Source organism: Mauremys reevesii, linkage group 4, assembly GCF_016161935.1.
Source record: "Mauremys reevesii isolate NIE-2019 linkage group 4, ASM1616193v1, whole genome shotgun sequence".
Classification (NCBI taxonomy): Eukaryota; Metazoa; Chordata; order Testudines; family Geoemydidae; genus Mauremys; species Mauremys reevesii.
Window position 1 is genome coordinate 70758646 of NC_052626.1, and position 18094 is coordinate 70776739.

General features: G+C 44.1%; 1 protein-coding gene across 1 annotated transcript; it reads left to right on the forward strand.

Moving 5' to 3' along the window:
• Positions 1–13308: 13308 nt before the first annotated feature.
• On the forward strand, positions 13309–16110 carry LOC120403030 (hippocalcin-like protein 4). Its single transcript, XM_039533681.1, has 2 exons — positions 13309–13381; positions 15797–16110. The coding sequence occupies exon 2, from the start codon at positions 15818–15820 to the stop codon at positions 16004–16006; it is 189 nt and encodes a 62-aa protein (XP_039389615.1). The 5' UTR covers positions 13309–13381; positions 15797–15817; the 3' UTR covers positions 16007–16110.
• Positions 16111–18094: the final 1984 nt, after the last annotated feature.

The window sequence follows — 18094 nt, forward strand, 5'->3', positions numbered from 1 at the left end:
TGAACTTGAAAGGAAGAGATACTCTATTTACATGTTCCTCCTATAAAGAAAAAGGATGAGAAATTGGGGGAGGGGGGAGGATAGTCTTTTGAATTAATCACAGACTTTAGAGGCAGGTTGTTTTCCCAGCTCTGCAGCAGATTGGCTGTATGACTTTGGAGAAGTCAGGTTATCTGTACCTCAAATTTCCCTAACTACAAAGTGGAGATAATAAAATTATGTGCCAGGGCTGTTGTGAGGCTAAATACCTGAATGCTGGCAAAGCACTTTCACACCCTCCAAAATAAGTTTAAAATGTTATTAAATACAGAAGACAGACAGCTGAAATACAAGAATTGTTTCTAAACTGAATGCGTTTCCAAGAAGACTCAATGGCTCCTTACTAAAGGGGCTTTGTATGGTAATGTGACATTTTGCAGCCTACATGCAGCCAATTATCTTTGAAAGAAAAATGACCAAGTTATTTTGATGAAAATAGGCTCTAATTGAAAAACTTCTGTGGGAGTTGAAATCCAAGGACCAAATGTATATATAATGCTGATGCAGGAGCAATTATTAAAAGGTACTAGAATTAAGGAGTCTCAGCAGACAAGGGGGATTCAGACATCAGCCCTGTCCCAGATTAGTTTATAACACTAGCTGGAGCCTGTACCATGTTATGCTAGTAATATTTACTAGTGTTTCCTTACACTTCCCTTATGCTCCTTCCTGGACCTCATGTGAATGTAGTATATTACACTGAGGAAGATAACTGGGGCTGCTTAATGTCTCAAACTCACAAGGTCTATGGTGTAAAAAAATTAGAGAAGAGTGAAATCTACTCATCTAATAAGTGTGCAAATACACTGATGACACTCAGGACGCACAGGAAGGGGCCACTATTGCTTTGATCCTGCAGTATTAAGTCAGTGAGAGTTTCACCACTGACTTCAGTGGGAGCAAGAGTAGGGCTAATGTGCACAAAAAGTTGCACCTGCACTCAAATACATACAATAAGTACCTATAATCACACCCACACCTAGCAAAAAATCTATCTATAGTCCACCCACATGCCACCATCACATATACAATCTGCATCCACCCACAATCCACACTATTATATTATCAAATGGGGCAACTTTAAGGCCGCCCCCACATGCCCTGCTCCCCATTCTACTTTTGGGCATTTACATTTTTATGGATGAGGACTATTGGAATAGGGGTGGACAGGTAGAAAGGCAGGCTGGGCAGCAGACTGAGGAGCTGGCACATTCAAGCAAATGCTCAGGCTTCAACCCTTCACTGCAACTGTAAGCCAGTTCTTAAAATAAGGCATTCTTCATTTACTTCCCTTGGCATAAATCAAGCTGTTATGACAAGAGTCAACTTCATTAAAACACACCTAGTGTATTTCTGACATTTAGGCCCAGTTACAAAGCCAATTAACAGGGGTGACCTCTGCTAGTTTTAGGTAATCTTCAAATTTGGGATAGTGTTATGATCTAGCCCAAAAGGGAGTATCAGTCTACCCTGAGTAAGGGGCACCGCCTAGCTGTCCCACCCCAGGAATAGACCTGAGAACCAATGGTGATTCAGTCATGATGCCTTTCCTGATCTGGGAGGGTTTGGTAGGTTACACTCACTTCAAGGACCCCCAGTGTACAGGCACAGGGCTGCCATTTCCTTCTGCACCCTGTACTCCCTGCAGGCTATCAGTCAGGGGTCTTCTGTGGCTCAGCCCTCTGGCCGGGTCACACAGTTCAATCCCCTTTTGATGAACAAAGTCAAAACACAAGTTCGTGGAGCTTCAGGGCCAGTTATAAATAAAATAGCTTCTTGTTGCTTTGGTTATGGTCTAGGGTGCATCCTTCCTCACTCCAATGGCTCCAGCCAGGAACTGTCTTGCTAGCAGCAGGCAGCTCCTTTTATTTTGGCCTGCTGAGTTGTAACTGGATGTTGCTGGTCCTCAGCAATTTTAGCTGCTGGAGGGCCAGATCTCAAGGGTTCCCAAAATGGCTGCTCCTGGGATGCCACGAGGCAAGCCTGGAGGTCAAATACTGGCTCCTATTTTCCCCTCAGAGAATTATTTCCTGGGTCAGGGTGCATCAGAGTAGTGGAGCCTCCAGCACTGTGCACCTGCCACTTGTAAATCTATGCAAGACTGCTTCTCTGTCTCTTTGGGAATAGCCGTCCATGATACATTTGCATGCACAACTTTCAGACAAAAGGTCACTTTTCATCCAATCCAACTCCCTTTTCTGTGTAATCTTTTCACATCTATTTTCCATGATGGCCTTCAGTAGAATGTTTATGAAGGCCCATTTTGAGCCTCTTCGACCCACATCACATGTGTTACGTTACCTGTTGGAGAATCATTTTTGTTTTTCTCCTTTGCTTGTAGGCTAGTCTTCCTTTCAGCGTAACTTTGATTAAGGCTTTGCATTGCTATTTCCAAATCTCTGGTCTCTGAGACGATCAGCTCTTCCTCTTACACTCCAGCTCTTCTTGGGCATCTCTCTCCCCATCTGCTGGCCTGGTAGTTTCCCTTTCCAAGGTTTTGAGGTACTGCCTCAGTCTGTTTGTGTTATACCTGACATTCCCTGGACTTCAATTCCCTTGAGGGATACTTCTCACTTTCTATAATTCAATTCTTATTTTGGGTCTTGATAACCTGGGACTGTTGAAGGACTTTTTCACAAAGCTCTAAGCTTCATCTGTAACAAGGAGAACTGTTGTTCATAACCTGCTTGAGGATAAAGGTGGAAGGCAAACTCTTGCTCTCACTTTATGGCTTGAGCCATGGTCCAGTTCCTTGGAAAGCATATTTCCCCTAGCTCCTGTAAGGCTACTGCCTTTTGGCCCACTAGAACATTGAGTTGTGCCATGACTTCCTCCTTGACCTCATCAGCTGCAGCTACCTTGTCTTCTAATTGTCTCCAGTCTATTAGTGCTTGGGTTTGTTGGGTAGTTGTCTACTGCCATCACTGCAGCCACTACAGTTGACACAGCCTTGCATATTTGTGGCTGTTGATACTAAGTCCTTCACAGAGTGGTGAATCCAGACCATTGCAACATCTTCTGGAGTGCTCAAATCCTTACCCCACTTTCTTGAGGGGATGAAAGCTTCCTGATCAGGTGTCACCAAGATTTCCATTTCAGTGGCAACATGGAGTCTGAGGGTATGGGGGAAGGTGCCCCCATGCTCTCTCTTCTTCCTTGTGTATTCTGAAATGCAAGTTTGCTTTCTCTCTTGCTGTCTCAAGGACCTTATTTATTACTTGTATGTAAATTGAGGTAAACATACATTCCTTTGTTTAAGGTAGACCTGCTTAGCCACTCCTGTCTAATCAGGGCTACATGGGTTTGAATGTGTGCTACTAACATCATAGAAGGGGAATTCCTAACTTTACATATAATGTTGCTACATACCTTTCAGCATGATATTATTGACCAGCAAGTTATTAGTTTTCAAATGATACCTCACAAGGCAGTAATCTTTGTACAAAATATGCAATAGTGTGTAGGGTGTGAACAGAATGCATTCAGTCACACTTGGTTCCCTGCCAAGGTGCTCCTGGAGTCATCACTTCTGCTCCATCTGACATCTCATGCTCAAGCAGGGCATAAGCATTGCTCTAAGTCATCATCCCTCCTTGACATTAGGGGGTCTTGCACTTCACTTCTGATAACAGTGTGGTGGGTTGCCACAAAGGCCTGGTATGCTCGATCACAGAGAGAGAAAGTTGTTCCGTCTTTTTCACGGAGCAGCTTACTCTTTCCTGAGCACCTGGCTAGTGAGTAGGGGTAACAGAGTCAGGACCCCTCTCTGCTATTTGCTTGCAGTGGGGGTAGCAGGTGAATACCCCTACTCACTTTCCCATGATCAGAGTCTATCCGAGCAGGGAGACATTTCTTTCAGCGCAGCTAAGGTCAAATAAGATCAGGTAACGATCCAGCATATGTTCAACTCATCCCTAGCAAAAGGGTGCACTTTCTCCTTATAACTTTTTTTGATGTTGCTCTGCTGTTCCAATGTCAAGTGAGAAAAGTCAGCTGGGAGATCCCAGTCAGAGATAGCAGAGGATGTGGATTGTTATGTGCGCCAGGCTGTTGTGTTCCCTTAGGAGAGCTGGCTATATTATCCATCCAGTTATTTGTACAGCCCCCACTGTAGTATGAGCACCTCCCATGTTTTAAGAAATAGAAGGTTCTCTTCCTTCCCTGCTACCAAGGAACAGGCTTATAAGGATTTACTTTATTTAAATGAATTAAGCTGCGATAACGAGGATATTCTTGTGGGAAAGCCTGGGTGAAGAGGTGGATTTTACATTAAGAGCCTAATGTATGAGGTTAATGGCCATTATTTCTTCTAGAAACAATTTCCATGGTCTTGGTGATGCTCCTGTGAAGGAGCCATCTTCCACAGTCACAAGCTTCCCACACTGGTGGACAGCAGCAGCATTCCAGTGAAATGCAGCTGGAATAGGAGGTTGTGGTCACACAGAAAAACAGCCAATCTCTCAGGTGGCCAGGGCTAGTCCCAGATAATGCTTTGAAAATTATGACAAAGGTCTTCACCTGGACTCTTTTTTCTTTGGGGGAGTCAATGCAGAGTGATGTGCTCTAAGTAAGCAGTGTTGCTGAATAGGGCTGCTGCATTCTGAGCTTGCTGGAGATTTTTCAGGACTTGGAGATTCATTCTTGTACATGAAGAGTTGCAGTAGTCCAGACTAGATCTTACAAATGCATGAATCACTGTGGCCAGCCCTGCATTAGATAGGCTCAGGTGCAATCTCCTGGCCACCCTCAGATAGTGGTCAGCATTTTTCATTGCTGTAGCTACTTGGATGAACAGTGCAAAACAAGAGGAACCCATAGCTATGGGCCAATTTGTGTTCAAGGGAACTGATCGTTATGAAGGAGGAAAGTTCCATCAAGGTGCTTCTTTCCACTAGCTTCAGTTCAGTCTTACTGAATACAGCCTACTGCTCTTTTTCTGGGTGCTGATCTCAGAAAAGCAGTCAGAAAGCTTGTTGATTGCCTTTATATCAACTGAATACTATCTAGAACCGGGTGTCATCTGTATAATGCAAATATTTCAGCCCATGCTGTCTCATTAGCTCTCCGACGACTTCATATATATGCTGAAAAATGGAGAGAACTGAGCTTTGAGAGACCTTGCATGAGAAAAGGGATGGGGGGCACACAGGAGAAAGTTAGACACCTTTCTGGCCCCAAACTCAGAATCAGCAACAGCCCTCCTGCTGTATCCACACTCTTGCAGGTCTTGAAGAGACAGCAGGTGCATGAGACAGGAAATACATAATTTGTGTTTACTGCATTTTATGTACAGTCAGTTTCACTGAGTATATTAACTGAATAAATGGAGAAAAGTTTTTAAAATTCTCTAGCTTTTTTTCAATTCTAAGAAACTTTGGGGTTAGCTGTAACAATGTAAGTAAAGTTTTCCCAGTCACAACTGTGATTTTTAAGTTGACGACAACCTTCTAACTATAGGTTTCATTATAAGTGATGTGGTAGAGCAGGAGCATTCAAGATGCCCTTGCCAGAGGATTCAGAGAGCCTGGGGCAAAGCAGGGGAGCTCCAGTGCTTATACTCACCCGGCAGCGGTCCGGGTCTTTGGCGGCATTTCGGCAGTAGAGGGCCCTTCAGTCGCTCCACTGGCAGCACTGAAGGGCCCCCCACCGCCAAAATGCTGCTGAAGACCTGGACTGCTGCTGGCCAGGGCTCGCGGGGCCCGGGGCAAATTGCCCCTCTGGGCGGCCCTGGAATTCTACAGCCAAATGGCTGGGAGGGTTGGGTAATCTACTTTCTAGTGACAGCGTTCTTCTCACTATATACTTTTTATCATTCCTGCCAGAGAACTTATTCCTGAGGTTCACAAAAATACTTCTAAAGAGGACCATTTTAGCTACTTTGGGCTAGACTGCACTGACAGCAGGTATTTTCCAAGAGTTTCCCAGAAGGAACATATAAATGTTTCCCTAAAAATGGTCTTAAATCTCCAGCTTCTGTTTCAAGTCACTGAAGTTGAACACTTGGCTATACTATAAAATGGCAGACTCCATATTTCTCAGGCACAAGCTATAAACATTTCAGCAAAGTGCCCTTTAATATATATTTGTTTGACAGGTGCCAAGGCTGTCTTCCTTGGATACAGCTTTTTTAAAATGGGAAAACAAATTAAGAGATTCCCCACTCCCTCCCCTAGTAAATGCAGCCTCTGGAAGCCAGAGATTAACACTGGAAAGTGGGGAAATGTTTGCTGAAGTTTATCACTATGAGCCATTGGGGCTGGATCATATTCAGATGTTTACGAGTCTGTTACTGCCTCCAAGATAATGGAATTACCTTTTAGCTTAAGTGAAAGATGCTTATGTTTTTAGATTTATATGTTTCAGGTTCAGTCCCGGCAGATGACCTAGTTCAAAAGGCATCATTACAAATAGAATGCTATAATACACTACAGGGGGCAAGACATATTGGCATAATGCAAGATGGAATGTTGTGAACTGTGTGTAGTTACATAGAGATTGTTATATGTATGCCACATAATATGATCAAAAAGTCTACCTCATTATCTCTGAGAAATGAATGGATCAGATCTGCAACTTCCACAAAACCTTCCAACTTAACTCTGCAGGAAAGGATGATTAATATTTTACATTTATACTATCTTTCTCTTGGTTAATTATTCAAAAGCATAACTGACTAAAACACACAGGAAGCCCAGAGTGTCAGGTCAATTAGTTGTTTTTGTACTAGGTTGGTTTTCAAACACTTGTTTCAAATATCAGTACATGGAATGATGAAAAGTCACAGGACCAGAAGGATAGTGAAGGTAAAGGCTGCACAGAATAGCAGAGTTTGGGAGTGGGGCACATTGCAGATAAGTGATCCTCTTTATAAGGTGTGTTATCTAAGGCAAGTCAAACATTTTAGGATTGGTACCCCAGCAGATCAGTCTTCTTTCCAGCATTAAATTCGTTTCCATAACAATGATAGAGCTTACCATGTGCAAGAAGAGGCTATATTTTTGGAGGTAAGCTAGACACACAATTGAGGACCTAATTTGTGTACACACTTACCATGATTATATAGGCAAACTGAATAACTATACAAACATGTAATTAATTGTGGTTTGTTTAATAGTCTGCCTCCAGATTAGTAGTCTGCAATTTTTGGAAATAGAAAAGAGCAAGTAAGAGATGCAGTCCATCTTCCTGACAATACTGGATTGTTCCATCGTGCATTTTCTAGTAATTTTGTCCAGTCTAGTATCTAAAGCTATAAATTACTAGAAAATGCACGATGGGCTACCACTTCTTTTGGGAGTCTAGCCTACAACATGATAGATCTTATTGATCAGGAAAGGTATCCTGAGCTTCATCCAGTTTCTCTTATGCCCCCTGATACCATCCTAGATATAGCTCTACTCCATATTTGGTATTTACATCCTTGAAGTATCTGTAGACTATTATCATATTCCCTCTTGGTTATTTTATAGATACCCTAGACATATTTACCTCTTAGTCTCTCCATCCCTCTGAGCACTCGTGTTAATGATCTGAAACACCTCCAGTTTTCAGTAGCAAAAGGGTATGTAAGTATTCATCATTTTCCTTAATGACTATAGCTGTGGCCTTCTCCTCATCCTTCCCAAGTCCCAGATTATTCTTTTGCCAGGACCTATATCCATGCTTTGTAGAAGGGCCAAACAGCAGCACTGGGGACATCAGCAGGAATGAGGAAGGTTAAATCCCCAGTACCATCGTCAGAGTCAAATCTAGTATTAAGTCACAGAGGTGAGAGATTATCAGGTCCCTTGCTCTGGAGGATAATTATCACCATACCACACAGCAGGTACTATTCCCTTTCACTGGTTGTGTTTGTGCCATTGCCCACCTCGCCATGGGGAACTCCAAAGAAGCCCAGCCAATGGAGGCTGCCGAAAGGGTGCACTGAATCAGCACATCTCCCAGCTGGCTGCCCAGCCTGGCACAACTGCACACCCCCTCTGGGTGGCCTTTCTGCCTCTGTGGGCCCTCCCTACAGCTTACTGCACCAGAAGCCAGCACAAATCAGAGCTCATTCAAACTCTGTATTTTCCATAGTACTTTGTTCAGTCCAGTTGCATGTGTCTGAATACGCATGACCCTCCCAATCCTTAAATGCAGTGACAGCATTCCTTATAGCCATGTGCTCCTTCTGCAAGGAGCAAAGAGGCACAAGTGCTATCTCTTCAAACATATCTCTTTCAGTGTTACAAGAAAACAGTCTTTCCCATTAAGGGAGCTTTCCTCCACATAAGTATTTTAGTTAAGAAAGCCAGGTACCACTTCCTCCTCAGTGCAAGTGGGGGCGGGGGGGAAACAGGGAAAGGAAATGGCTCAGATTCATAGATTCCAAGGCCAGAAGGGACCACTGTGTTTCAAACCAAAGCTGAAACTAAATGCAAGATATTATTTATCCTATGTGAAACAGATAAGATGTAAAGAGTACCCAAAATGAAGGCTCCTCAGTGGGTGTCAACATAAAGGCAAGACAACAAAATCATCCATCAGCTATAAGGCTCCCAGCTCAAGAGATGGCTACATCTTGGTTAAGAGAAGGAAAGAAATTTCTAACTCCTCTCCACCTCCATTTATAACATGTTAGAGTTCATCTTCTTCTGAAGCATCAGGTATGGGCTACAGCTGGTGGCCTGACGATCAGACTGTTGACCTGCTACACTAACTCATGTAATAATAAGTATTAGTACTTTGCATTCTTTAGTAACTTTCTTGAGGTTCTCAGGATCCTTTAAGAAAAAAAAATTCACAATAACCTAATAAGGTATCATTATCCCCATAATACAGATGGTAAAACAGAGACACAGATAAGTTATTAATAGGGCTGTGTGAATAACAGATTGTTTTGGCTCTCCAGCAGTACTGAAGAAGGGGGGAAAAAGAAAGTTCAGCTTGATTCAAACTAAATATTTTGTTTGGGGTACTGTGAATCTTTTAAAATAAAAGCAAAGGAAATGGGCTAGATTCACAAACAGTGCAGGCAGTGGTGCTCCCATTGTAGCCTAATGTTTAGGGTGCTTACTTAGGGGATGGGTGATCTGGTTCAAATCCCAGTTCTAGAGCAGGAATTTGTATGTAGGTCTTCCCACATCCAAGTGAATGCCTACCTAGCAGGGTATTCTGGGATGAGTGCCTCTCATTCTCTCCTATTGAAGCTTTTACTTTATATACATTAAATAGTCATTGGAACAGAGAATGGAACCCAAGTGGCCGCCTTCCCAGGTGAGAGCCCTAATCACCAGGCTATAGAATCATTTTCACTCACTCTCTCTCTCTGGCCCAATGACTAGCCAAGTATTTTATATATTTGGTCAGCCACAGCCACATCATGGAAATACAGAGCCCTGCAGGCAACTGTTGATTACTTGTGGGGAGCAAAGCAGAAAACATGTGTATTTAACAGACCCAATAGATTTCTCAGAAAGCCCTGGCACTCCACAAGTTCCCTGGCAGAGTGCTTTCTGTTTTGCACTGCTGTGAAATGTTTGTTAATGTTTACTACAAAGAAGGTTTTTCAAATTATGAGAACCCCAAAAAGGTACGAACTTCAAAGCTCAGCTTTGTGGAAATACTCTGCCTCCACCTGCTGACTGAAGGTGAATTGTAAAGCTCTCTTCAAGCAAGAAGACACTATTCCCTCTAAACTCCATCCTCTCCTGTTGTGACTGTGCAGAAATTCATAGGTCTGACAGCTCTGATCCTGCAAATATGGTCTGATTTCCTGCACTGCTGTGCCTGCAGAAAAATACACCCTGATGAATCATTTAATGATATAGTTTAGTGCTTTAAAGCATTATCCATTTTCCTTTCTGGCATGTGCAATATAGCAAACTTCCCAATATGCTGATTCAGTAGCTTGGCTGACTACCAGATAACCATTCTTTTTATCATCCTCTTTGTTGCTTTGTGGGATTGTAATGTGGTGGGACTCACCACCGCAGTGCCTCCTGCTGGCCATTCTGGGAATTAGCTCCCATTTCACCAGAGCGCCCTCGTCTAGTGGTGTTTTGCCCATTGTCATTCTCACCTCACCTCTAGGACCCACGTTACTTCCCAGACCGCAGTGTCCTCTTCTGGACACAGCCCTCTGCCTGTGCCCCACACTGTTCTCTCCCCGCTTCCAGGAGACCCAACAGTCCTCAGTGCAGCCACTCACCTCAGTGGCAAACTGCAGTTCATGCACTAAACCTTCTCCCTATTGGCTGGCTCAGTAAGCCCTCTGATTGGCTGGGTTCTGCACAGCCTCCCCAAGGCTGCTTTAACCCTTCTTCTGCCTGTGTGGGGCAGCCATCCAACCACAGAGACACGTGACATCTCCCTTAAATGAAAACAGTTCTTAACCTGTAACCAAGCATGAATCTGAATACAAGGGGGGAAAAAAAAAAAAGATGTGCAAAATGCTTTGCCTACGATGTGTAGTACATCCACAGCAACCATCCTGCTCCATGAGTTTGAGTGTACTGGGTCTACCTACACACAACATTCTCTACAAGCATTGAAGAGTCTGGATTTTTGTATCTATCCTATAATTCCCGGCCCAATTCCCTGGACCTTTCCAGAAAGAAGACCATGATATCTACAGTATAAATGTCTATTTATGCCTGTTCACATCTGCAGTTTGTTTGTTGTTTTGTCCTACACGTGCATAAGTGTCAAATTTTGTACAACTCCACGACGCTTCTTGACATTGACTTATTTTCGCCTGCAGGGTTGCCAGATACACAGAAGAACCAAGTGTTGGGGAGGCAGGAGCCTCTTCCACACACAGCTTAAAATCAGAAGGGCTTAGTAGGAATTAGGGACAGGAGGAAGTATTGGGGTAACCACTGGGGAATCAGTCTATTGGAGCAGGACCAGGACTGTGGATCATGCCTGGAGGGACAGTCTGGAAGAGGGTTTTTCACCCTTAATTCTGGCATTTTCTATCTTTTGAGTTCTTGACTTTGCAACTTTAACATTAAAACAATGTCAGTTTTCCCATTTTACATAAATTCTGTTCATATATATATATATATACTCACACACACACCTTTCTCCCAGTGAAACTGCAGTAGAGTATTATGGAAAACATAAGTGAAGAGAGGCCAAAACCAAACCATTTGTTTAAAATAACCTACCAAACTTTGAGGGGTCTGCTATAAAAGGACCCAGCTCCAAACTATTGCATGCTTTTCATTTTTCAAGATCAAAAACTGACCAAGATTTTGCAAAAGCCAAAACCACAGTCTCCTCTCTGTGCCAGTTCTGAATGCCCTTAAAGGGACACTGCCCTTGTCAGAGGTGTGGTTTTACCACTTTGGGTTTGTTTTGTTTTGTAAAAGAAAGGAATCATGTTTCTCTACCCTGTGATAGGCCTACACAAGCAAAGGGGGAATAGCGCATACAGGGCAAACTATAAAGATTATACACAAAGTGCAGTCAAAACCAAGAGGAAACTAACTGAAAAAAGAATCTATTTTTGGTTTAGATATCTCCTTCATAGTGATCTTAAGTGTTACTTGTAACAATAGGTAAAAGCATTCAGAACTTAACAGAATTTTTAACCTGGTGTTCCTTTAAACAGAAATGCACAAATCATGACAAGTTGAGCCTCTGTAACACAGAAAATGGCAATAGACATTTAGCTGTTCTTCTGGTTCTAGACCAGACAATTATGTAGTAAAATGTTTCCATAATTTGGAGGAATTCTGGCACTAAATTTGCCAACACACCTCAGCAGGATGGTCATCATCAGTATGCGTCACTGGCAAACTGCTCCAAGAACAGTAGCACTCAGTTTCTCATTATATCAAATCCCCATAGAACACTTGGTACAGAAACCATCAGTCTCTATGCAAAAGAATAAATGGACACAAAGCAGACGTCAAGAATTATAACATTCAAAAACCAGTGAGAGAGCATTTTAACCTCCCTGGACACTCAATTTCAGACTTAAAAGTGGCATTCTTCAACAACAAAAAACTTCAAAAACAGACTTCAAGGAGAAACTGCAGAACTGGAATTTATTTGCAAATTTGACACCATCAAATTAGGCCTGAACAAACACTGGGAGTGGCTGGGTCACTACAAGAAGTAATCTCCCATCAACTGTTCAGTATCGGCCATCCACCCTGATGGAATTGGCATCGTTAGCACTACAAAAAGTAATTTTTACTCTGACATTCACACCTTCTTGTCAACTGTTGGGAATGGGACACATCCACCCTGATTGAATCACTGACCGCCCCCACTTGGTAAGACAATTCCCATCTTTTCTTGTGCTGTATATTTATGCCTGCCTACTGTAATTTTCACTCCATACATCTGAATAAGTGGGTCATAGCCCACGAAAGCTTATGCTCTAATACATTTGTTGGTCTTTAAGGTGCCACAAGACTCCTCGTTGTTTTTGCTGAAACCGACTTACACGGCTACCCCTCTGAAACTTGGGTACTATGTTCTTCATAAGACCAAAATGTTAGCTACAGCTTCTATGCATCTGTTAGGAATTTTCTCTAACAGGTATCTTAAGTGTTTTTCCTTCTTTAGCTTCAGGCTACTGCTTGTTGTCCTTTCAAATTTAGTTATGCTAAATAACTCACTTTCACTTATTATTCTTTAACACTCAAGCATGTAAGTGAACATGATGTTTTACAAACAAATAAGACATTATCCCTTCTCCTAAGTGTAGTTCAGATATGATGCATTGGAAAACAGTTTCAGCTCAGGAATAAATGGAGATACGGTTGGGGGAGAGGGTATCAACACTGGAAGCCTTAACTGCTCCCTTTCTGTTTCTCCCACATTGAATTTTGTGCCATGTTTCACGCTGCCCCCATGCTTAAAATAGTTTTCCACTTTGTGTGTATCAAGTGCCCTCCCCATCGTCCTTAAAACCCACAACTTCCATTAAGGTTTCCAGTGTTGATACCCATTGTTTATAACCATGATCTTAGCACAGTCCTATATCAGTAGTCCTTTTAGTTTGAACTAACTCAGTCTTTCTGCTTCTTTCGTACCTCTTTCCATTACCATTTTTATTATAGGTTATTGTGTCATCTTATGACCTTTCAAGTATTTTTTTTTTAACAGTTGAGCTCACAATTAGGCACAAATGTTTATGCCTGTGATGGGGTGTCCACCCGACACAAGGCTGAATGGGATCAGGGAGCAATTAACAGCATAGGCTCCACCTGTAAGAGGAGCCACGCCTAATTAGACACAAGGCTCAGCTGGATAGGAACAGGTGGAGCCTGTCTAAAGACCAGGAGCTGAGACTAGGAGAGTGTGGTAAAGAGAAATTGCAGTGGTTCTAAGGGGGAAAAAGAAGGTAAGGTTAAGTAGCCCATGGATACTGCAGTAAGGTTCAGGGCTGCAAATCTTGACTGCTTGTTGTAGGTCCCTGAGCTGGAAGCCAGCATATAGGGCAGGCTTGAGTTCCTCTACCAGCCACTAGGGAGGTGGCACTGTTAAGGGGTTGTGAAAGAGGAAGAACTGCCTGGGCCAGTGAGTCTGGAGATTACCCTGGAAAGGGAAGACTACACTGACCTGGCTGGGAGCAGGGTGCAGCTTGCACTCTTATTGCTGCTGTTCTGCCCTGCTTATGTGAAAGTAAGCACTTTAAAAAATTAAGAATTAAGCAAGAGATTTTGTGACTTTAAGTCATTCACCCATATTTCTAGAGGAACCTGGCTCAATCTTAATGAGCCCCTAATTTTAAATTATCCATAAAAATAAGAGCACAGGGGTGATGAGAGAAATATTCACTACAGAAGTCACCTCATTTACAAGCTGTGTGTGAAAGCAAGAAGCTAGAAAAGGTGCATGGGTGACTAATGCATGTGAAGGATGTATGTTGTGTACAGTACACCACTGCCCTCTGATGGAACAAAATCAGATTTGTTCTAGTATGTGTGTGGGTTTGCAGCTTTGTAGACGTGTTGGTCTCAGGATATTAGAAAGAAACAAGCTTTCACCAACAGAAGCTAGTCCAATAAACAATATTACCTCACCCACCTTCTCTCTACAGTATGTGTATGGGTGTCTGTGGAAGACACATTTTCCCTTTGTTTGCTGACCTCTGAGGGTTTATTCTCATGAGACAGAAAAAGAAAGGAACTGCGACCCAATTTTTTTTCTAGCCACTGTTGTAATTATTGGGCCTTGTCACACAGTACCCTACTCACCCCTGGAGTGCCTCCTTTTGGTGATCTGTGGGGATTAACTCTGCCAGGCCAACATCCCTTTCTATAGTTTCACTCTATCGCTCTTTCTGTATCTCACTGCACACTAATTTAGATTAGCCTCAATGGCAGCCAGGGCCAGGAATCCCCCTGCATGACCTCAGAACAGGAAGGCACAAATGCAACTCAAATCCATCTTTGCCCACCACTTCTCATCTCCTCCCCCCAACATCTGCCATAAGTGCAGGAATAAAATAACTGACAATCAGGCCCTCTATTTATACCCTAGTGAAGGTACAGCAGGGGCAATGGAAATGTAAGCTTCCCTCTCACACAGAAGCGCCTTACCCCTCATCACCTGGCACAACCAGCTCTAGAGCTATAAGGTTGTGAAGAGGGACACTCACCTCTCACGCGTACCTCCCGTCAGGTGGGTGTGAACCTGCACTCTCTCTTTCTCTGCTCAAAGTGCCCTCTCGATAGTTACCCTCATCAGGTGGGTCTTCAGTGGCTCAGCCCTCCGACCAAATGACACACACTCAATATGCATGAACATACAAACCCCTTCCTGGGCCTGTCCCTGGGCCCTTTAGTAGTGTCTGCAGCCCTGTCTCTGGGCTCTGTCCTCAGCACCTTCTGGGCTAGCTTTAAGTCAGTGTTTCTGCCCTGTTATAGAGCAGTGCTCCCAGGGCTTTCTCTCTGGGGGCTCTTTGCCTTTAAAGTCTAGCCTTGTGCTTAGGCTTCTAAATGAAACCTATCCCCTGCTCATGGCTTTGGCCACTCTTCCAGTGGAAGGACCCAGGCATATCCACTACTCCAGGTCCCAACCCAGCTCGCTCCTCTAGTTGCTTCCAGCAATTGGTCTGTTCTGGCTCTGCAGCTTCTCCTAACTGAGCCTGCTGGACTCTGATTGGCTGCTTCCCTGCAGCCTTTCTAGGCAGGCCTGGAGGACTCACTTTCAGTGCTCCTTTTCTGGGGCAGGATGAGGTAGGGGGTGTCAAAGGGCCTGGTCCACCCCATCATAAAGGTATTTCATGCTCCAAAACATTAATTCTGTCAAGTTGTTTGGAGTGGCTCATGAACATGAGTGCCAACTTCAGGGCAGACTGTTACAAACCAGGACACAAACCCTAAACTGATTGTGTGTTCTATAATTAGATTTCACCCATCAAGTATCAAGAGTGAACTCTTCAAGTACTATAACAGCCTTAACCTGTAGTCACAGACAGTCCCCTTGGTCTCAACTATCTTGCCACCTAGGCAAGCCTGCCTTTGAGATAGACAGTACTTTACCCCAAAAATCACAATAATCAGGTTACTCCCATCCCACAGGCCCAGTCACTTACCCCAGGTCAATTGTATCTCCTGACCATTGTCTCAAAGACAATGCTTGTAGCCAATCTTATATTAAACTAACTAAAGGTTTATTAACTAGGAAAAAGAAATTAGAGGTTTTTAAAAAGATTAAAACAGGTAAACATACACACACCAATGAGTTACAGTCTTAGGTTCCAAAAAGAAATAGAAGCTGCTATAATGTGCAAGCTCTATGTGTCTTTTAGGGCTAACACAAGCTAAGCAGTATGATGGTGGGGACGGTCATCATGATGAGAATGAACCAGGACGGGCTGACTCCCCAGCAGCGGGTTGACAAGATCTTCACCAAGATGGACAAGGACAAGAACGACCAGATCACTCTGGAGGAGTTCAAGGAAGCTGCCAAGAGCGACCCCTCTATTGTCCTCCTCCTGCAGTGTGACATGCAGAAATAGAGGTTTCCCTGCAGACTCCAGCTGGACTGCCCAAGGCCGCGTGCCCCAGCATACCGGTTACCGCCCTCCCTGCCACCTTGCACCCAGCCCCTGCTTCCCAGAGCTGTGCACTCAACTGCCTGGGGCAGAGTTCGTTCTGCTTGCAGCCTTCCACTTCCTAACCTCTACATCCCACTGTTATCCTTGCCTATGCTTAGAAATATTGCTCTCTCTAAAATCCAAGCAGCACAGAGATACAAATCTTTCTGGTCATCAGGGGCGGCTCTAGCTTTTTGGCCGCCCCAAGCAGTCATGCGCGGGAGGCGCCCCGGAGCCACGGGAGCAGCAGACCTCCCGCGGGCATGACTGCAGAGGGACCGCTGGTCCCGCGTGGCTCGGCTGGACCTCCCGCGGCTGAGGACGGTTCGCCGGTCCGGCGGCTCCACTTGAGCTGCCGCAGTCATGCCTGCGGGAGGTCCCGCCGAGCCACGGGACGAGCGCCCCCTCCGCAGTCATGCCTGTGGCAGGTCCAGTCGTTCCGGGGCTCCGGTGGACCTCCCGCAGCCATAACTGCGGCAGGTCCGCTGGCCCAGCCCGCCGCCCCCCCCCCCCCGGCAGTAGGGGACGCCCCCTAGATTTTGCCGCCCTAGGCACCAGCTTGTTTTGCTGGTGCCTAGAGCCGCCCCTGCTGGTCATGGATTTTTATTGCCTTCCCCCAGAGTTCAAACTGTGATGGGATGAGTCTTTGTGCATGTCCCCTCTTCACGGGTGTGGGGAGAGCAATCAACACAGTCTTTTGTTCACTGATGTTCCACAATGTGCAATCTGGTATCTATAGGCCTTCTTTTGCTGGGCAGGAAATGACACCTCTTGTAGTAGCTGATGCAGCAACTCATGGTGTTGAATGCTATCAGATGTCAAGGGACATCTACATAGAACACATCACTGGACATTGGCAACAATAACAAGAGGGATGAGCTGGAGTGCCAAGGAGAAAAGCAGTCAGGAAAGTAACTGAAATACTTCCCTGGTGGATTTCTAAATGGACAACCTACCCTAAATGCTCAATTACTGAGGGACAATCTATACTCATTCCTATATTTGCTTTCTACAACCAACTCTCTGTATAACTTTTCATGAGTGATGTACCTGAGTATTCAGATACTAATATCTAAATGGTATTCTTAAATTTATTCACCTTAATTTGGGTTATTGCTGATTATGCACTATATGCATCTTATGACTTTTAAAACAAACTTTGTGGATAATCTAAGCACTATGCCCAGATGTACAGACACTCTTTCCTTAACCTGTTTATTATATTTTTTTTAACATTAGCTTTAATAAAAATTTTAAATTAGTATCTCACAGTTGGTAATGCTCCTCTCCTATCTATGGTGGTTTCTAGTGTCATTGCAAACACTTTTATAGTTACAAAGTAAACACTTAAATTTTATCTAATAATATGGGATACAGATATTATAAGTGAGGCCTGGTCTACACTAGGGTGGGGGGGGGTCGAACTAAGGTACGCAACTTAGCTGAAGTCGAACTACCTTAGTTCGAACTTCTTACCTGTCCAGACGCCGCGGGATTGAAGTCCGCGGCTCCCCCGTCGACTCCGCCACCGCCGTTCGCGGTGGTAGAGTTCTGGAGTCGACGGGAGCGCGTTCGGAGTTCGAACTATCGCGTCCAGACGCGATAGTTCGAACTCTGAGAAGTCAAACGCTACCCGGCGACCCGGCGGTAAGTATGGACGTACCCCGAGATTAATGCATGCAGCAACTCACAAGCATTTCATAAAATCCAAAATCTGAACACATCTCTATAAATCTATTTTAACAGTACAGTACTAACATAGGTGAGCCAGACTAGTTTCCAGCTATGCATTTGTCAGTGTTCAATGATTTCTTCCTAAAACTGTTGCCCCCAAGGATATAACAAGTGAGACCTAAGGGCCTTGGCATAAGCTGGCATCTGGTCTTCCAGTGTCACAAATTCCTTAGAGTTTGTGCAGCGATATCTAACAAAGGGGCTAAATTGTGCTAGATATGGTGGTTTTGTGATGAGGATACCTATCAACAGAATCTCCAGTGAGATCAAACAAAT

Bases quoted from the DNA above. Each gene is read 5' to 3' on its own strand.
- LOC120403030 (XM_039533681.1), top strand. From the start codon at position 15,818: ATGATGGTGGGGACGGTCATCATGATGAGAATGAACCAGGACGGGCTG.